The sequence below is a fragment of the Thunnus maccoyii genome, chromosome 22, assembly GCF_910596095.1.
Source record: "Thunnus maccoyii chromosome 22, fThuMac1.1, whole genome shotgun sequence".
Taxonomy (NCBI): Eukaryota; Metazoa; Chordata; class Actinopteri; order Scombriformes; family Scombridae; genus Thunnus; species Thunnus maccoyii.
The window spans coordinates 3,376,319-3,398,425 of NC_056554.1; the positions used below are offsets into that span (position 1 = coordinate 3,376,319).

The window sequence follows — 22,107 nt, forward strand, 5'->3', positions numbered from 1 at the left end:
CACTTTCTGTCCCTGACCTCTAACTTTTCCCCCCGCCCAAACTCCCTCAACTCCAACAGTAAAATGTGTGTCATGTCAGTATGACCTGAAAAGAACCTAGAGCTTGACTCACCTTTTTCTGGGCAGATAAATTAAAATAAACATATTATCATTAACCCCACTTCCCCCCTTCAATCTGCAGCTGCTTTCCAGGACGATGTCATCGCCTTCGATACAATCAGATGTTTACAAAAAGCTTGAGTTGCACCAAATACAGGCCGGGAACCTCAGTTTGACAGAGGGGGCTTGTTATCTTAGTGCCTGTGCAGAGCATGGCAGCTCCGAGTCACGCTTCTAACCTCAATGAGATACCATCCTTATCACAACAAGCTCTCAGATATGAGTTTATGAATACTGCACACACACATACCTCAGCTCCTTGCTATGTGTGGAGTAGGGGTGTGCCATTGCATTGTTCACGTTAATTGTTCTGACTTGTTGACGTAATGATGGTGGAGGAGTTAGTTCCAAAAAGGGGAGCGACTTCAGTAGTGTACAAACTTAAGAAATGAGAGATCATTTTTGTGTAGTTTTTACTGAATATTTGAAGGCAAACTGTTACGTTTAAGCTGACATATAAAACTATGACACTTACTTTGTTGCAGTTGTATGTCAAGAATATCATTATCGCAGAAATACCCTGAAATATCATGATATGATTTAAGGGCCGTATCTCCTACCCCTAGTGTGGAGGCCATGGTGAATTTTCCACCAATGGCTATAAATCTGCACTGAGACGTCCCGTCAGGTGGGTTGCCAGGTCTGTTTTCCATCTCACTACCTGGCTGCCCACTTATCTCTTATATAACTGTGTTTTGCTTTTGTTCAGTGTCTGTTTAATGTTGGATTACAGTGCAGAAATCCTTAGCTAAAACATACAGTACCATTTATTACAACTTTACAAAAGTTTTGTAGCTTTGCCCATCATTTCCACTGGTAATGATAACAGTGTACTGATCGAGTTTACTGCAGAGATTTGAAAAGCATTGATTATTTCTGTAAATTTCTGACTTGCTTAGGCCTCAAAACATATTAGAACTTTGACTTAACTTGACTATGACTTTGACTTCATAGCCAAGACTTGAGTCTTGCTTGTAACTTGCAAAACAATGACTTTGTTGCTCTTCTGCTTCTGGTTTTACATCCAAATAAAGCGGTTTAGATCATCTGGATAAAGTGTTGGTTGGTTGGTTGGTTATTTAACAAGCTGTCTGACTGTGTTATGGGTTGCTATTAGTATTGTGTGCATGTCATGTAACAGATGTACTCAACATGTGCTGCGTCTAAAAATCCCTGATTGTATCACTTGTTCTGCAGCGATGGAGGAGCTGGTGTGTGAGCTTCGTCTGTTCCTGGACCTGCTGGACAGGGAATATCTGAGCGCCGGGGTCCGAGAGAAGAAGATGCACCTGTCCAACATCCTCCACAGAGTCCTCTCAGATAAAGGTGAGTTAATTATAACCTGTGTGCGCTGATGTTTTTGATACTTTTAGAACTTTCATATGCAGAGAGGGTGAAGTAGTTTGGATTGGATTGTTATTGTAGATATTACTGGAATGACTTGTCATCAATTCTGAACTGTAAGTGGAGATGTTCATACACCAGCATCCTTCTAAGGTTTGTCTAATTTTTCCTCATTAAACATCCTTTATCAAGCTGCCTTCACACTTAAAACATTTATTGTTAAGCCACATGCAAGTGATGACTTCATATCAGTGGTAGCTTTACCGCTTTACCGTCAGTATATTCTTGTTTTTTCAAAGATAATTTAAAGATCTCCTCTAGACATGTTTTAAGATGTATATAAAGTACTTTACTTTGAATAATAATATATGTCTGATGTGGTTGTTCCACAAAAAAGTTCAATTATCTTATTAAAATATTTAATTTCAAAGGTTTAACTGCTAGACACAAGATGTCTCCTACTTCACTAAAAGAGTCTAAACTCAGTGTTTGTGCACTGGAGGTTTAAAGTTTCGACATCACACTTCTGTAAGTTGAATATTGAACCATGATTGGCTTCCAAATTATTTGTGATGTCATATATCATGCTCCTTAGTCCCCCCCTTCAAATTGGATTTTCAATGAGCACGGAGAAACTTTCTACTTTCAGCTGATGAATGTGAAAACATCCTTCAAACTCTGCACACACATCATTCTGCACAGAGAAGGAAGGATGGGGTTATGGTGTGGTGGGGATGTCAGAGAGGAAAAGCTATTGCTGTCCATATTGATCCAGACCATCAGCAGCATCATGCCATCGCAGATTTCAGTTTCAAGCCCCTGCAGCTGGATGCTTTGAATAATCAGGTGCTTTATCTCCTCTGTCACCACCTCTTCTTTCTGGGCCCACACTCTTTCACGCTGGACCAACTCTCTGATGGTCTGCTCCTTTAAATTGAGCTCTTCTTTGAAGCACTTTGTCATCTTGAAGTGTTCCCTCACAGAGAGAGAGAGAGAGCTTCTTTTTGGATTCTCTCTGTTTAAAATGCTCCTGTTGGAAAAAGAGCTGTTTTCTGAAACTCACTTCCATCATGAAGAATTCCATTCTAAACAACTCCTCTTTCTTTCCTTTCACTGAGCTCCAGTTTCAAAGTCTCCTCCATCTTGGAAAGCTTCATTTTGAAAGTCTCTTCCCTCTCAGAGAACTCACGTTTAAAGCTCTCCTCTTTCAGAGAGAGCTCTTTCTTGAAACTCTGCTTCATGTCCATGAGCTCCACATTGAAACTCCAACTCCTGCTGGTAGCTTTTCTCCAGAGCCTCATGTTTAGTTTTCCACTTGTCTTCACTCTGCTCAGCTTCCTCCCTCTCCTTTAGGAGGGCATCTGTCTGAGCATCCAGAGTTTTTATGAGCTCTGTGACCAGAAGTTCTGACTTTGCCAGCTCCTCCTTCAGCCTGCTCATCTCAGAGATCTGATCTTCCTTCTCTTTAAGAGTTTCAAGAATCTTCTTGTGCTCAGCTTTCACATTTTTGATGATGGTATGCTTAGCAGCAGAATTCTTCCTTTACAGGCTTTTGTTTGCCAAAGCCAGTCTCTGTTGTTTTACTCTGAGGCGGTCCATCTCCTTTGTAAATGTTAATATTATTCGGCTAAACTCCTGTGTAAACAGACATGTAGCAGCGTCTCTGCGTCTCCTCCTCTACTGTCCAGTGTGATTGACTCTCTGGCTGACAGCGCTGTCAGCAACCGGCAGGAGAGACGCTCCGCAGCGCATTTGGATTTTATAACTGAACTAATACACTGGATGCAAGCTTTTTATTTCTGTAACGTTTTCACATCACAAGTGATGAACAACAGCATTAAAACACGAGTCTTGCGGAAAAAACATGCGACTCATGTAGCTGTTATATCAGTTTAGTGTAGCACTTGATTTGACTGTAACTACGGTAACCGGGCAGAGATAAACTTCTTGAATTTGCACCTAAAATGCTGTGAAAACGGCAGCCTCCATGATCATCGACTTGGAAGGAGGCAGAAAAAATGCAGATGCACAGTTAAAGCACCCTGAATAACCATCACTCTGACAAAACACTCAATGCAGAGTGAAAAACGAGAGACATCCACAGAGTGAAACAGATGACACAGCAGAATTAACAGATAATTAGAATAGTTATAATTATCTTTCAAATGAAACATTCCAATATAAGAGTGGAAAGTATTGTTCTTGCAACTGCATTTATACCCTGCATTCTTTTTTTTTGACTCAAATGTAGCTTAACCATGTCATGTGATATACTACTTCAGTACATTTTACCAGCAAATATTACTGGGACCACTACAGAAAATTGCAGATGAACATTTAATATCCAGAAATTCAGATTACAGACAAAACTACTGACTATCCCTGTAACAAGCCGGCCACAGTTTCACACATGGACCATACACGATTCAGCCATGTACTAGGTTTTGACCTGGTTCAATTCTTTTTCCATCTGTTGTTTTGGGGTGATGGAAGAAATCTCAGATACAAATATTTGAAAAACTAAAATCAAATCTATTTCCATGTCTTGATTCAATGAGAGACAATTGTATTTGTTGAAGCTTTAGAAAAAATATGAATAAATTAAAGAAGATGAAGGGTCATATTTTCTTGAAATATAGTGCAGACTCCTCCTGGATGTGGGCTTTAGTAATGACCAATCACATACGATAAATATAAATACATCACAGCACATATACTGACAGTCATAGAATGAAAATAAATAAAGCTGATGTGTTCTCATGTGGGCTGCAGCTGCTGGCAAAGATGCTGTAGCTTCTTTTGTGCAAACAATTAATATATGATAATTAATACATTTAAACTCTGTAGTTCTATTTTGTTCTCATTTATGCTTTTTAGTCTAAATGCAATAGATCCTTATTTATCCAACAGGAAAAAAATAAAATCCTCAAACAATATCCTTAAATAAATAAATCAATATAAAATTAGTTATGGAAATTTGCTGATTAGTATTCATAAAAGCGTCCCACAGTCTGCACATATCAGTGTGTTTTTTTGCTACATTGAATGAATTCATTTTTATAGGTTATTTTTCCAGTCATCTGCTCCCAGAGCAGCTGCTCTGAGCCTGTATTTGATCTCAGGTTAGGTTAGATAAGGAAACTGCTCCTGATCAAGTTCTTACTGACATATAAATGTCTTACCTTTTTGGTTTTGAGTTCTCTTTTTGCCATTTCTAAGATGCTGTTGTTGAAATTCTTCTCAAGGTAACAAACTGAATGAAGATATTTGAAGTAGTTGATGATTTTTCTCCACTGAGGAGGAAACTTTCTCAGCTCCAGTGTTGAGTCCAAATGACTGGTTCTGGTTGTGGGAAACTTATATTGTGTGTATGTATTCTAGAATTCCTCATGGAATGTTAATGTTAATCTTTAATCCATCATAATGTAGCATTCTATTACTGTGTGATGTCAATCATGCAGCCAAAAAGCCTGAATCAGTTTTATTGATGAAGTTAGTGGTACTAAGATAAATGAGGTGAGAGAAACAACCCAGAGAATCACACAAAGTCAACAGGCTGTTGCTCTTGTCCTGCTGTTTGTCAGCATGTGCTCATGCTAATATCTGCTAAAAGCTACTCAGCTCTGTAACCACTGAATCTAAATTTCATCTGATTGTCTTCTCATATAATCTCTAATAATCTTGCTTTTAATTTGACAAGTTTACATTATTAATTTCTAGTTGACATTGTGGGTGTATGTGATGTGCTATTGTGTGTAGCTTTGTATTTTGCATAATGTGTCCTATGTGTTTTTTTGCTTTGCACTGTTATGTTTTCATTGTAAGGGACTTTGATCAATTATTCTGACACCTTGCAATCTAAAGGAGTTTAGCTAATGTGTAGACCATGCTACCATCTAATGCACACGCTACTTTGTCCCTGCTTGACGATCCTACATATACATATATATAGATCCACAATTGATGTGAGCCCAGCCATGGCCAAGAAATCTCTCCAACATGGGGACATATTTGATTTCATTTAACTTGATTGTGAGTGGTAGCTTTCTAATAAAAGGTCATACATGTGGTATGCTATGTTTGAAACCCTGAACTATAAAACATTTACACTTAATAGTAATGTTGGGCAATTTCAAATGATACTATTCCTTTTAATTCATGTTGTTAATAGAATAAAACCACAGCAAACCACCAGTAAGAGCAGCACCAGCTATTTTTCTTTGTCTTCCTTTTTTCCACAACCTGTGTTTGGAATCAGCCTTCATTTGTTTGAAATGTGGAAGTTCAGAGCTGCCAATATTAAAATGAAATAATTGGATCAAATTCAAAAGTCAATCCATTTGAAATGAATTAAAATCATGACTGGATTCAAATGCAAATGTCCAGTTTGTAATTTAACTTCCTAGTTTAGGTTGCACATTGTCTGCCAGTGTGCAAAATTACATTTTTTTATTTTATCTTCATGGTCATTTGTGTTTCTGAATATTAAAATTAAAACAGTATTGTAAGTTTGTTAAAGCAATACTTCATGCACACAAATGAACTTCCATTTTGATTAAATTGCTTCATTCTTGTTTTGGCAGCCACTGACTTCCACAGAAAGAGATTGTGACCCGGCTTTTATTTGAGCAGCAGCTTATATGAGCAAAAGTACATTTCTTAGATTGATAGAAATCATCCTGATGGTGAAGAGAGCAGTAACATTTTTAATGTTAAAGGGCCCAAATGGATAAATAATTAGAGGCTGTGAGCAGGAACAGTAATAGTAAAGTTGACCTTTTCTCACTTTTGTCCAGTTACTGAAATTTGAAATATTTGATATTGCAAAGTTACTCCTAGTTCATGTTTCATGTTTCAACTTTCTCTCTCTTTCCAGAACCTTCATTCAAGTCAGAGATCCACAGCGGTCTGCCGGCTCCGCCTCAGATGCCCCTCCCTGAGATCCCTCACCCCTGGCTGGTAAGACCCTATGACCTTTGACCTTACAGCACCACATCCTGTGAAAGCTGAGGTTGTACAGCCAACAGGTTATTTTTACTTTCACGTTCAGGGTCAGTATTTGGACATCTGACTGAACAGAGTCGCCTGATGTTTCCAAATAGCAGTCAGCTCAGCGTCACTTTGTTTCCAGCTCTGCGTCTTGTCTGTTTCTTGCAAATTGTAGCTGATCTGAGCTGCTGTAGTGCCAAAATTCTGACAATTCTCAGGTGATGCAAAGTTTACTTGTTGTCATGGCAACACTGACAACGCTGGTGAGTCACTTGCAGGTCATATGGCTCTGGATTAGAGTCTTTTTCACAACATATTCTCATGGTACTGGTAAAATCTGATAAAAAAACTTCTTGGACTTTTTGGGTCCGTATTGGTCAGTATTGACCTTGAACATAGTAGTTGTTGTGTGTTACTTGCTGTTTTCAGGGCATCTCACAGTCTTCACAGTGAGGATGAAGACTGTAAAGATGCAATTGAAAACTCTAGAAAGCTAGAAAGTAAACCATGAGTCATAATTATTCTTTCAAACCCTCTATTTTGCAAGTTTTAAAGAGAGACCTGCGGGACATCCACTGGGTTGGGTGATAAATTGAAGTCTTGTCAGACAGAAGGGAATGAACTGGGGCTGGGTATTATTATTGGTCTGATAATGACGCTGAATACCAGAGTTTTATATTGTCACAAAATACTTTTTTTTTTCATTTAACAAAAGAAGCCAAAATTCTCAAATGTTAAATGTCTAAACAGTGGATTCATCAATTCGACTTAATCTCAAAACATAAATTCTGATATGTAAACTCAGAGCATCTGCTGATACTGAGAACCAGTCTGATAGCAACGCTCTCTTTTTCACAGTTCCCACGTTTGAGGCTGCATTTTTTTTTCTACTTTTTCCTCACAAACCAAAACCGAAAAGATTGTTACATAGTGGACATGTAGTGTTTTGAAACTCCAGTTTCTGAAAATTCATCATTAACCTCTTCCACTTGTTTTTGTCATGAGTACTTTCACACAGGACATGATAATAATAACCCAATAACCCAATAACAATCCCATGACACAAGCAGCCATCCAAGTACCTATGAGATCATCTAAAATTCATTAAGTTATTATTTCAGTAAGAAACTGTCTGAAGAGTACAAATCTAAGCAACCATTTGTAGCAACCTTTAATACTTGTGCCATGGACACATTTCAATCAATACCAAATCAAACATATGAAGGTTTGATACCCCCAGCGCTGGAATGGAGCACAATGTATCAGACATCCTCCATGTCAAATTAAAACACACCTCAGTGCTTTCTAGTCACATGAATGTCAGTTTTAATAATACAATGGGACATGGACGCCATGTGAGAGAGTGTTTTTACAGTCACTTGTAAAGCAGTAGGAAGGCTAGTCATGGCTTCAATATGTTTTCCTGTCTCACACTGCGCCTTGCATCACTTTGACAGTCAGTGAGGATTGTAATGTCTCTATTATAGCAACTGTGTGTGTGTGTAAGATATAGTGGGAGTGATATGAGAAGCATACGTGTGTAAAGGGAACCAGCATGAGGAATAATGGAGAGTGTGTGTGTGTGTGTGTGTGTGTGTGTCGTCAGTGTCGGAGCAGATGCCTCTGATGGAAAGCAGGTGGTTGTGATGCCTCGCAAAGCCTTCGCACCATAACAATAAGCCACAACACCTTGTTCTACATCCTCTCTCTCTCTATCACACACACACACACACACACACACACACACACACACATACACTGAGGGTAAAATGCCTTACAGTGCAGTTTGTAATTAGAACCAGTCCACAGCCTCAGCCTCCTCCGGTGACCCCAGCGTGTGTCTGGAAATCACAGCCAAGGTTTTCCCGGAAAACTCTAGAAAACGAGAGAGGAGGAGTGATGTCTCACTGTCTCTCCTTTCAGTCTCCCTTCTCTGTCCTTGTACGTCCTCTTAGACATTTTTCCGTCTTGCAATTACACCAGAACTTCTCAGAAAGTTAAAAAGTAAAGCTCGTGACCAGCCCTGTCAGCTGTTTTTCTTTGATGAACACAAACACAAGACAAACACTGGATTTTTTGTTTTACTTACTTGTGAAAGTTCTGTTCTGCAGTGTCAGTGATCAGAACAAAGACGTTCACTTAGCAAGAGAGACGATCATTTCTTTGACACCTGAGAATTGAAGTTATTTCTTGACCTTGGGAACATTGGGCCTCATTCACTAATATGTGTGTAGAAATGTTCTTACTTTGCCCTCAAAATAAGTGCGAACGCAAAATTACTGTCAGATTCATGACATGTGCGCACCGGCCAATTTTGTTCTTACCATCGTGCGTATGTTAGTGAATCAGAATCATGCTAAATTGACAGGCTCGTGCCCGCTATTGGTAATTAGCATACTACCACACCCCCTTTTCTCTATATAAGGAAAGCTCTGTTGGAGTGGTGCAGCAGTGCAGAGAGGGCCGTGATGGTAAAAGTGTAGAAAAACTTTCCTGCAAGTGAAACAATAGTTTAAGATGTAGAAGCCAGAAAAGGCAGATTTGGCTGGTAAACATGACATTGATACAACCATTTGGAGCCCGATTGTGAATCCTGTAAACAGCCTGCATACCTGTTGCACCAAAACCACGCAGTACGCCCGAAACAACATGAAAAGTTGGTAAATGTGTAGATCTGTAGAATTGATCTGAATAAATCTCTACTACTGCACCAGGAGCGCATCTTGTTTTGCATGATGCACTCTCATAAATATTATAACAAATTCAGATGAGAACATATTGATGACTCCTGGATTTGTGCTTAAAATGTTCATATGCGTGGTTTAACTTCTTATTCTCTGATCACAAAGTTCCTAAATGAAATCAAAATGTTTCTAAATTTTGACTATTTTATTCAGGGAAAGTTCTTTCATGGTTACTTGTATTTAGTAATTTAATATTTCAAAAACAATTAAACATATTAAAGTCCCCCTCCACTTAAAAATGTGTTTTGATTATTGTTCCCTCACTATGATGTTTGATCTTCACTGTGCAGAATGATGTATGTGAAAAGTTTGTTTTCACATTCATCTGCAGAAATTTCTCTGTACTCACCTTAAATCTCAACAACGTGAATTTACGAGCAGAATTTTGTGACATCGCAACTAGTTTGGAAGCCAATCTTGGTCCAGTATGCAATTTACAGGAGTGTGATGTGGAAACTTGAGGCCTACAGTGTCTCAAGGGTAAAAGTCCCGATTTTCTCTCCCTGTTGCTCTTTTCTAGGTGATGTCATTGCGTCCTCAGTTTTCACAAAACGAAAATGGTAAACGTTATCATAAATAAAAGGGAATGATGGCGAGACAGACCCACAGTCAGGTTGTGAAGCTCCAAACCCACATAGAACAATAATGAAGACATCATACCCAACAGGGGAGGTAGACAACAATATGCAGTGGACACTGACTGGCTGTACAATTGTTCAAAATTAAAACGAAAAATGAAATAATGAAGATGAAGCTTTCTTTGGGGAGACATTGGGATGTTGCATCGGCAAAGAGGAGAAATTCAAACTTAGGTTGTCAGTTTTGGTTAATTTTTTGCTTTGCTTTGCTTTTGACAGACCGACATCCATTAGACGGTAACTAACCGATTCATTTTTAAGAAAAGTTTTGATGTAGCTTTCATTTGTGACAGCTGTCCAGCAGTCAGTGGCCAGAGCTAACGTTAGCTTGACTGTTAGCTCAAGCTTATTCTCCTCAAAGTGTTTTTCAATGCGTTTAGTCACAGTAGCTGTCGATGGGATAACATACTTGAGATTGCAGGCTGAAAATAAATAATAATACCAATATAAGGCGACCCTGATTATGAGACGACCCCCCCCCCCCTTCCAACAGCTGTTAATGGAAAAATAACATTACTATTTGAATATAACTTACACCATAGTAGAGTTACATACTCTCACACACTCCTGCCAGGCTCCTGGAAGTGGTCAAAAAAAATTTTCTCCGGCAGTTAGCATTTATAAGACTGCCTGTTTGTCTTTTTGAGCTCCTCATCATCTGTGACAGTGGTATTTGGCAGCTTGACATATTCGCAGTAGAGTCATCGGAAGATGCTTTGGACTTGTTTTCACTTATCATGAATTTCTTTCCTCTGTGGAAACACGTTACACGAGCCTTCAGAAACTCCTGCAGGTTAAAATGGACTAACCTCTGGCTGGCTGACTTTAACACACTCACTATAAACAGACTTTCAGGCACTCGCTAGCCTAGCAACATTAATGCTACAAACAACCCAAAATGCAACACTCTGTGTAGAATTCAGTTTTACGCCAGTTCTTCCTCCATTCAAAAAGAATATGATGTTGTGAAAACATAATTGTCTAGCCATTGGCGGAGTGTCTTTGCAAATTAACCTATAGACCAACATGCGTAACTGGTAAAAAATATTATTAGCAGTTAACCGATTAACAGTTAACCATTGACATCCCTAATTCAAACATAATGGAGCCAACAATTCCAACAGTACAACATGTTAAGTGGAAATACAGCCTTATATAAAACGTTCTACAAGTAACATATGTGCAGGGTGTCCAGAATAACAGCAGTAAAGTACAATTCACATAAATACACTTGGATGGAAACCCAGCTACTGACTTTTATTTTCTTCCAGCTCTCTGTCTCTCTCTGTTGCTGCCTCTCTGCTCTGAAATTACCATTCATCACATTTCCACACTGACCTCTGGATAAGCTGTCCAGACAGAGAGAAAAGAAAATCTGTTCTGCTCCCTCACCACTCTTTGTTTGTATAAATTTCAGCCTGCGGGAAAGGACAAAAAGATAGATGGATGGGTGAAAGGAAGAGAGAGGGGAGGAGACTGCAAAAGAGAAAGGAGTAAACAGGGTAGGGAGTTAAAGAAACAAAGAGGAAACAGGATTTAGTGCAGATGAAAACACTCAAACCCTGTTTAGTCATGTTTTAATGCATGATGCACAGTTAATTTGTGGAATAGAATATTTTATAAAGCGTCAGTCGTGAGTTACTGAGGGTGAGTAAGTGCAATAAACAGACGAGAGAGAAGTGGTGGAAGAATGGAGGAGTATTCAGGAGGAAGAGACGGCCTTGGCCACGGTCTGTCTGTGACCCGTCAAGGCTCAGTGGCGAGCCAAACCAACACTCTGAAACACTGAGAGCCTGCGGCTTTAGAGGCTACATCAATGCTCTGTCTACCCCAAAGCCTGTGGCAGCCATTTTGATTACTCACTGTTATATTTAAGGAATAATTAGTTAGAGTAGTCTTGTGGATTTACAGTGTAATTGTTGATAGTGAAGTGGCAGTGTTATTGCATTAAATCACTTAAATAACACGGATAGACATTGAACATTTACAAAATGTTCTCCTTGTGTATTAAACACAAAAGAGGAAGTAATCAAACGGAGACCTCCATGATGCGTTTACTCGATGTGGAATTGTTTTGCAGTTTGTCACGAAGGTCTGTCCTTCTTGACAAGCTCTTTAATGTATAATGCATACAGTAGCAAGATACTGAATTAGCTAACATTGCTGCATTAGCACTTTAGCTGCCAACACAAGATTTTCAGTCTGTAGAAGTGTCAAGTCATAAAGTGGATTTAATTCAACATTATATTAACTGACAAAGGTGCTGTGGTGTAAAGTATTCATAGCAGCCAGAATCATTAGGTCCCACAATAAATAGGTGGCTTTCAACACACCCATCTATATTATTTGATATACTAGATGCTCACACAGCTGGTTCTTTAGCTACTGTTCAAGAATTGTATTTCCAGGCAGAATCTTTTTACAATACTTATTACTGCTGCTGAAGCCAAAGCACTAAATGTTGCTGTATTACCTCCACATTCAAATTGGTAAGATGGAAGATGTTAGCCAAACTCCCAGCAAAATAAAACCATTTAAGATGTGTCAGCTATTTTAAAATCACTGGAAAGCAACACATACACTGATTTGTTGTTGATTTCATAGCAATACAGACATGCAAAGTTCACCTCAATGTTTAGCATGCACTGCTAACATGTGCTGTTTATCCATTTGGGGAAGAAATATCCTGTTTTACTGTATATACTCCAATTCAGGAATTATTCAGACCATATAATGTTCTTATTCTCCAGTTGTTCAACAATGATGTTGTTGTGTTGTTAACTGATGTCTTTCTAATATTAGTTAGGTGTGTTTATGCATGAAAAACCTGTGGCTTAGAAAATATATTGTGTCATTTAATCAGCTATCAATAAATGTTAGTAATAAAGAATGGGATTTTGAATGCAATAATGAATGCATGTATTGGCTCTTTTAATGCAAAACACCCTGGATGTTCCTACAACTTTAGTGACAATATTGCCTCAGGACAGTCAGCTGAGATGAAGACATGCTAGCCTGCTAACACAGTGTATCTGTTAGCGGGGCATGAGAGTCACATGTGTCACACTTGTTAGCCTGGGCATTAGCAAAATGAAAAAGAAACAAAGAGATGATGTGTATGAACAACTGTGTAGCTGAGAGTAGGAACTTGTTTCCCAAGGCCAGACTTGTTATTGACTCTCATACACACACAAACACACATGCAAACTAATATCATTAGGGATCAGCAGACACAGCAGGATATTCACTAATTAAATAGACATCCATTGGGCCCTATTTTAGTTTATCAAGCTCAAACTGATCTGCTTTGAACTGCCCTATGGGCTTCCCCTTTTCTTTGTGTATGTGTGTGTGTATGAAGAGGGTAATTAAGAAGTCACTGCAAAACAAAATTGAAGAATACATGGCAGACAACAGACAAGCAAATGCATGCCATGACTCACAGCAAATCATAGTGCTAAAAATACTGCAGTGGCCCAGATTTGAAATGACCATGTGTAGTTCTTTTTTGGAAACGGAAATACTCTTTCAAGAGACAAACTAAATCGAATAAAACGAGGAAAGCAGATAAGCCATATTTATCAGCTTTTAAATGTGATTTCCAAAGATTTCAGCTGAATAACAGCTCTGGCAAAAGACATCCCTTAACTCTGTTTTTTAATCATGTACTCACACACTTTCCTGTAAAGCTCTTTAAGTGGACTGATCTTTGATTGTATTTTATTTTGGCATTTTTAGGCAAACGTACTCTGTTACAGAGCATTTCCTCATCAATGGACAGATGACTGTTTTGTCTATCTGTGCAATAAAGAAGTCAGAAGACACGTTCCATACATGTCAGGCAGCAGAAAACTAGGGATGGCTAACTCTAGCAAACACACACTTTCTCTTTGCAATACTCCAAATGGCCACAGGGACAAATTGGCAGCAAGGCTGGGTGGTGGTGCCATATCCAGCTCTCTTAGTATATCCATGCTCCAAGAGGCTTATTCTGTAACACAAGTATTATTTTAAATATCTATTGATGTGTGTGTTACTTTTATAATTCATCAAAATATGGTTTTGGTGGATAAAATGTGTAATGAAAAACCTCCATCACAATTTCCCAAAATCTAATAAGACATCTTCAGATTGCTTGTTTTGTCTGGCCAACAGCTCAAAACACAATGTATGTTTAATTTATAATGATATAAAAGAGAAAAGCAGTAAATCATCACGTTTAAGAAGTTGGAACCGACAAGTCTTTGACATTTTTGCTTGATAAGTGACTTAATCAATTAACGATTAATCAAATGATTGTGGATTGTCTGTCAGTCATTTAATAAATCAATAAACTAATAATTTTAGCTGTAATAAGTTGACGTTTGCAAATGTAATTTCAGGAATAATGTACATCTTGTATTTTGGTCAATATAGTATATGATAAGATGAAACTGATGGATTTTTAATGATATTTGGTGATCCTTCAAACATCAGTAAATGGAGGAATGCACTCCTGTTTGTGCTGTCATAGACAAATGCCCTCAAGATGCTATGAGTGTAGGACTGTGTGTGTGCAAGAGTTTAAATATGGTAAAACTGATGGGTTTGCTCAGACACATGCTGTATACACACAGAGAGAAGCAGGATCTTTTCATGTCAGTTTGATACTCTCCACACCCCTCAGCTCATAAATCTCTTCAGTGATCTAAGGAAGAGGATCCCTGTACTATTATACAATGTGTCATATACCACACTTGAACACATACACACATGCACTTAAACACACACAAACCAAGGTCTGTCTCTAATTAGATCATAATGACCAATAAGGGTGACAAAATCCCTCTGAAGTCGTGTAGTACTACAATAATCTCGCTCTTTCTCTTTCTTTCTCTTTTCATATCCAAAATTAATGCTACACTAATATTGCTCTTTTATCTTTGGCATGAAATACATTCCTGTCGTCAACAAGCTTACTGCCTCAGCCACATGAACCGTTTCTATCCAGCTGTCAAGCAGTTTGAACAAAAGTCCTGAAAAATAAAATGTAAATTATGTGTGTTTCCATTAAGCTGCACTGAAGCAAACAAATCAAGTTCCAGATGTAGAATGGAGCTGCGTCACTGAACACATCCACCAGAGTATTTTTCTGCAGTTTTCATACTTCATGCTTCATGTTGAAATTCGCTTTAAATTCACCAGATAAAGGCCATGCAGCTCTGATGGGTGTCTTGTACTGTACATGACAGCATCTTGTGTGATATATGGAGGTCTTGGTAGACAGGAAAAGGTGTCAGTATGCTATAAACAAACTGTTTGACGGATCATTGGACAACATTGGAAACCCTGTCCCTCCACGCTTTTCCGACAGCGGAAATAATTTTAGTGAAGTTCTGAAACCAATAGTCCAACAAATCCAGATTTAGACTACTCTTTCAACTGCTTTCGGATTTCATTTTTCAAACAACTACTTTTCGTGTATAACCAAGTGCCTCACCATGAACACCTTTGAGGAGAAAGTCAGAAGGTGTGCACTGTTAGCAAATTTTTTTACATTTAATTGGGTCATGTCCCTTTCTACAATGGCAAGTATTTTGCCCTGCCTTTGAGTGTGGCCAACCTGGTTGTATGAGACTTTGTACAAAATAGCCCTTTTCAAGCATGCCCAGCCTTAAAGCCACTTTGAACTATGGTGGAGTAAGACTGATCTAGGTCTTTGTCATTTTAATTGCATTTATTTCAGTTTTTAATTTATTGAAAGCCAGGTGTAGTACAGAATGCTGGTTAATTGATTAGTGTTTGGTCTGAAAAATGTCAAAGATTAGTGAACAATGCCCAACACAAGTTTGGTAAGCCAAGGTGACATCTTTAAATTGCTTGTTTTTTCTGACCATCAGTTAGAAAACCCCAATTCTATTTACAATGATGTAAACTGGAGAGAAGCAGCAAATCAAATTTAATAGGCTGAACTGGCAAATGTTTGGCTCTTCTTGCTGATTGCTTCAGTACTAATGCTCTCATTTTCTAAAAAACAGTTGCATTTCAGTCAGTATTCCAGTCACATCATCGGTTGCATCCTGTGTATGGGCTGTGCAAGTCTCTGTTCGCTTGAGGAAAATGTGGACCAGTCCTCTTGTTGAGACACAAATGATTTCCATCTGTGTTGATGTTGGAGAGCGATGCCATCCCCTTCAGCCCACGCCCACCCTTTCCTCCTCTACTCCCTCGTCTTCCCCCAAGCAGACCCTCCCTTACTCGGCAAGTTAACCATTTAACACACGCATCGATGTGTGTTGCATCATGCACACACTAAAAATTCACACCATGTGTAATGTTTGTTTGCTTTCTTTTTTTGCATTTGTGCGTACAGTGTATGTATGTCATGGTCATATGTATACAAACTAGCTGGGTTGTGTTATCCGTTGCAGTCTGGGTCCCATTTGGAATTCATTTCCTCTCTTTCTCATTTTGAATCAGACAACCCCCCTCCTCCCTAAGCACTTTCAAAGATAAATATAGCCGCAAGCGGCAATTGACGGGGTCCAAGCACAAAGCAAGGTTTTAGAGAAGAAGAGAGCCTGAAAAGCTTGAAGAGTAGGCGAGATGAAATTGACGTGTTCACAAGGAGGACTTGATCACTCTGGGACTTGAACCCAGGACCTTCATATCCTCATGTGAGGTGACTTACACCGTGAGCCATTGAGGACGTGTTTTGTCCTGTGCCTTCTCACATTTTGAGGGATCAAAATGACACAGGCCAAACATGAGCATTTTTGTCAGATTAAACTTAAAAAATTCACAACAATTTAACTTTTGGGGATACAGTTCTGAAAAAAACACACATAGACCTGCTTTTCTTGGGTGTATAGTCAAAGATTTTGGTGAAAACATTGGATGAAATAGAAAATGTTGTGTTTACAGTAGAAAGTAAGATACTGAATATCACTGCTGACTCACCATTTGACACATCTGAACGCCAGTCGAAACATATGGTGTCTAGTATTTAAAGAGTGTCTCTGTCAATTTTGGTAGCATATGAATGAAGACTTTTAGAGATATAGATGTTAATTGATTTCGCAAATTTTGTAAAATATAGAATGACGGACTTCTGAATTGACCATAGGTTGCAGTGAGGCAAACTTGTCACGCATCAGTGGATTTGCTAAAAATATTCAGATAATTAGGTCCTAGAGAACCAAATTTTTTAAATAGAGCTGCTGTAGATCATGATGGAAAGAGATAGAAAGCTCAATGGGGAAGGGGCTACCAAACGTTAGTTTGAGACCCTTCATTAACTAGTCATCTTTCAGGTTCTAATAACCCTTGGATAACTAGCTCCCTGAAGATATGGAATGAGATAATTAAAAGGCACCAATTGAAGGGCAGGACTGAAATCTTCAAATGGTTTGCCTATGACCTGGACTTCATGCCCAGTAAATATGACACAAGGTTTAGAAGCTGGACAGGGAATAGTCTTACTGTGTATTGCACACGTTTTAATCAAGGTACAGTTTTGAGCTTCGAGGACCTTAAGGATAACTTTAATCTGCTGAATCCAAATCACTTTACGTATCTACAAATCAAAGATTTTGTTTGAAAGAAATTTCCAAAAGATGATACCACAGTGGGAAAAGAAATCCTCGACATTTTTCAAAAAGCTTATAAAAATGCTACCTACCAAAAAATAACATCTAAATTATATTTTGCCCCTAAAAATGTAAAAAGACACCATACTCTAAATATTAAAGCAAGATGGGAAGTAGAGGGTAATTTCACAATGACATTGGAAGAATGGGACACAATGTGCAGACAGCAAAGCTCCCCCTCCTGGAGAGAATTCAACTGGAAGAATGTGACTCGATTCTTCTGTACTCCAGCATAAAAGACTAACTACTTTACTCAGACTGCCCGCTGGAGGTCCTGTGGAAGCGCAGTGGCAAACCACTTTCACATTTTCTGGAATTGTCTCTCTGTGGCTCCATTTTGGAAAAGTGTCCACAGTGTCCTGGAGACATGTATACTGTGAAAATACAGAGAGATTTATCTTGTGGTGATGGGCTTAATCAGCATTGTGTGAACTTGTTTGGCAAGGGCTTGACATTCATTTATATGTAAAAGTTCTGCACTGCAGGTTTGAGGGAAAAACCAACAAATTGTCTTAATAAGATGTTGGACCACCATGTGCCGCCAGACGAGCTTCAGTGCGCCAGCATTGATTCTACAAGTCTCTGAACTCTATAGGAAGGATGACCATCATTCTTCCAAAAGATATTCCCTCATGTGGTGTTTTGATGATGGTGGTGGAGAGCACTGTCTAACATGTCAGTCCAAAATCTCCCATAGGTGTTCAATTGGGTTGAGATCTGGTGACTGTGAAGGCCATAACATATGATTCACATTCATACTCATCAAACCATTCAGTGACCCCTCATGCCCTATTGATCGGGGCATTGTCATCCTGGAAGAGACCACTCCCATCAGGATAGAAATGTTCCATCATAGGATAAAAGTGTTGACTCAGAACAACTTTGTCTTGATTTGCAGTGGCCCTTTCCTCTAAGGGGACAAGTGGAAAAAAAAAAAAGATTTGCTTTCGGGAGTTCGTCGCATGGCATGTTTTGGTCTCCATTTGGTGCTGATGAATCTGTTTTCATATTTTACGTAATTCCTCAGTGGGGTTCCCCTACTTTGTGGCTTGGTCAACCACAGCAAAGCATTCAATGACATCAGCACTATTGTGTCATTGACTCAAGACAGGAAATGAAGTTGTTCTAACAGATCATATTGGAAGGCGTCGCACTTTGTCACGAGGCAACCAAACAAGTGACAAATTGGAGATTGAATAAGTAATAACTGCAGTGAGCAGTGGGACTTTACTTTACCAAGTGACACATGCCCACAGCATGGTTAATCCTGAGGGCCAGAACTGTTTAAGTCTACTTATACTTTGGAAAAATTCCCCGCTGAGAAGTTGGAGCATGGATGGAAAACCTATTTCACAACTTTTTTTCCCCACTCAAGTGCTTTTGAGGGCTTTTTACAATGCCAGGACTTTTTTCCTGACACATGATGTGATCTGAGTGACAAAGCACTGAGGGAAGCTATTTCTTCAGGCTGGTAGAGAACTAACACAATGTGTACCAAATTAAATCAAGACTGATTGACACACATGAATTTGAATGAACGTTTTATTGATGGATTGACTGCTTTTTGCTCGTCAGTACCACCTTTAATGGGTTAGGGTTAGGTGTCTATTCATTCTATCTGTGAAATAATAATTGTCTAGCGAGCTACTCCATGCAAATGTGGTGGTGTGATTACATAAAGACAGTAACACTGGAACAAGTTACAAATGGAAATACAAACTATTACCGTAACAGACATAAATGAGCAGTTTGTCCGGAGAAAGCTGGAGACAACAATAATGGCTAAACCTTAACTCCCTACTCCATACTCAGCACACATTGAGAAAATTTCTGGATTTTTAAAATTTAAACAGTGAGGCTGAAAATTTCATATGTTTATTCACACCATAGACTGTAGAACAAAGGAATGTAGTGATTGTGACGTTATGCATAGACTTCTGAATCCGAAAGGAATTTGAATCCTGGTGGTTCAGTTTACCCTTTGCCAGCCTAGAGTTATTAGTATACTGTATATGATTGATGACAACTATCAAATGTTGATATTGGTTAGAAGCCTCAAAAATCCATTATCAGTGGGGCTCTAGTTTTTATGGTGCAGTTGTAATACATATTGAAAAATCACAGCATTTAGTCAAAAACTAATTTGTAGTGTTCCAAAAATGTGTTTCACTTGTAATATGTTTTTAGTACATTTTCATTGACGTCTGTTTGCTGTAGGTGACTGAATGGTGTAAATGTATGTTTTGTTTCTGCCTTAGTGCATGAATCCCTCCATATGACTACTCCCTCAGTTATGTTACAATAGACTAGTTCCATTCCAGATATGTACCTACTTTATAACACAGGGCTCCCTTCCAGTGAAAGCAGGGCCACCCCACCCTACCAGATCCTACCGGCTCCCACCGGCTCCTTCAGACCCACATTTACACCTCATTGTGAGGTGAGAGAAATACAGGAAACACCCAACCCAGTCTCACACTCCGGTTATTTTTTCAGCTCAGCCGGCAAGCAGGCACGTCCGCCAGTAACGGCACTCTGGTGAATGCACCTGTCCTGCAAAATACACACTTAACCCGCCAGCCTGAGGAAGGAAGGAGGGAAAGTGATGGAGGGGAAAGGAAGAATAGAGTTTAAAATGGTAGCTGTGAGAAAGGTTTTGTTTTTTCTGAGGTAACACTAGCATGGGTGGTTCATGTATAAACAGAGAGGTGGAACACTTAGATGTGTATCGCAGGGGTTGGCAGGTCCTGAGCTTGGACGAGGCCTTGAATCCTGCAGAGAGGGGAATTTTAGAGAGATTTAGTATGTGTGTATCCGTGTGTTAGTCTAGTTTGTCTTTTGTTTCCTTGTTTCTTTCCAGACCAGTGCTTTCTATGTGTGAATGTTGGAGGTAACACTAGCATGGGTGGTTCATGTATAAACAGAGAGGTGGAACACTTAGATGTGTATCGCAGGGGTTGGCAGGTCCTGAGCTTGGACGAGGCCTTGAATCCTGCTGAGAGGGGAATTTTAGAGAGATTTAGTATGTGTGTATCTGCGTGTTAGTCTAGTTTGTCTTTTGTTTCCTTGTTTCTTTCCAGAGCAATGCTTTCTATGTGTGAATGTATACTAGTATGTGGGGGTGCAGTGGATCACAAAACTCACGATTCGGATCGTATCACAGATTTGAGTCACAGATCGGATCATTTTTCGGATCAGCAAAAAAAAAAGGAGGGGGGGACAAATAAAACTTTGCTTTCCATATATTCTGTAAAACACTTACATTAAGGAACTTTTGCCCATGGTCTTAAATGAAAACAACATTCAAGACGTCCAATGTTTAATAAAATCTTAAAATATATAAAATATTCAAAGCTCTATTGTTAAATTAAATTGCAATATGAGACATGATACCTTCCTCCTTTAAACATGGTGGTGAATGAAACTTCATCAAAATTTGATGATAACTTACAAATATGAACACACGTCTTGTCCTGCAGCTTTGCTTGTTGAACGAACCACCAAACAAACATTCACCGGGGAAAAGTGCACCACTAACGTCAGTTAGCTGCTAGATAGCTAGTTAGCTGCTCAGCTGCAGCACATTAAACAACATGTAAACATACCTGCAGATGTCATTTCGAACACATTAGATGCTGGTTTGGTCGTTGCTCTTCAAAATCCCTGTTAGTGACAAGCTGTCTGTCCATGACTTGTACTTACAGCAGTTTGTTTACTTTGTCTCCAATGAGACATTCAATTTTATAGTTAATCCGCGGTTCACATGCATGCCGAACTGTGGGGGGCGATCCGTACAGATCACGGATCAACTATGTTCCGTTACACCACTACTAGTATGTGTGTGTGGTTTAAAAGAGCGCTCTTATGTAAAGGGTGTGTGTTGGCTAATCAGCTGACATCCGGATTAAGTTCCTCTCCCACACAATGAGGCTTTCAGTAGTGCTGCTGGACATCTGCCACTGTTGCAACCACCATAATGTATTCTGTGGTTTGTTATCACAATATTTCAACTGATAATCCAAATTCATATACACAGAGTGTCCTTAGATGTCTGAATGTCAGTGTATGTGAATAGCCAACATCAGGCTATTGTTCTTTTTTTTTTTTTTTTTTTTTTACAAATTCTTACAACTTAATGAGTAGATTCATTCAAAACACAATTTAAGTGACCATAATATTCCATGCAAATTTGCAGGTATGGTATACATATTGTTGCAATGAAATTTTACAATTCGTCTTCCTTCTTTTTGTCAACCATTGCTCCATCTTCTACAAGTTAGTTGTTTCAAGGTTATCCTGGGACAAAGGCAGGCCATACTGGGTCAACTTGGAGGCTGATGGGTAACTAGCACCACAGCCCTTTGCTTTTTGTGCTTTCATCTTTTCCTGCAATCTGGCATCAATTTATAACTCATTGCCTTAGCTTGACCTCATGCTTAAGCTTAGAAGAATGTATGGGGGAAGGGGATATCTGTTCACATTTTGTCCCATGTATCTTTTCCATGCCTTTCTCTTTTTACTGAAGATGGTTAGACAAGGATCATAGTCATAATTGAAAACCTTTCAAAGGTTTGGAGGTGTGCTGATACTGCAACAGCTGATCTG

General features: G+C 39.0%; 1 protein-coding gene across 3 annotated transcripts in view; it reads left to right on the top strand.

Moving 5' to 3' along the window:
• The window catches only part of afap1 (actin filament associated protein 1), an 85,864-nt gene that overhangs the window by 14,883 nt on the left and 48,874 nt on the right, over window positions 1–22,107 (top strand). For all 3 annotated transcript variants that reach the window (XR_006093556.1, XM_042401571.1, XM_042401570.1), the window contains exons 2-3: window positions 1,357–1,485; window positions 6,380–6,462. Coding sequence is in view for 2 of the 3 variants with exons in the window: in XM_042401571.1 (XP_042257505.1) it covers window positions 1,357–1,485; window positions 6,380–6,462 (212 nt within the window). In the remaining variant the exon portion in view is untranslated. The remainder of the gene's footprint in view (window positions 1–1,356; window positions 1,486–6,379; window positions 6,463–22,107) is intronic.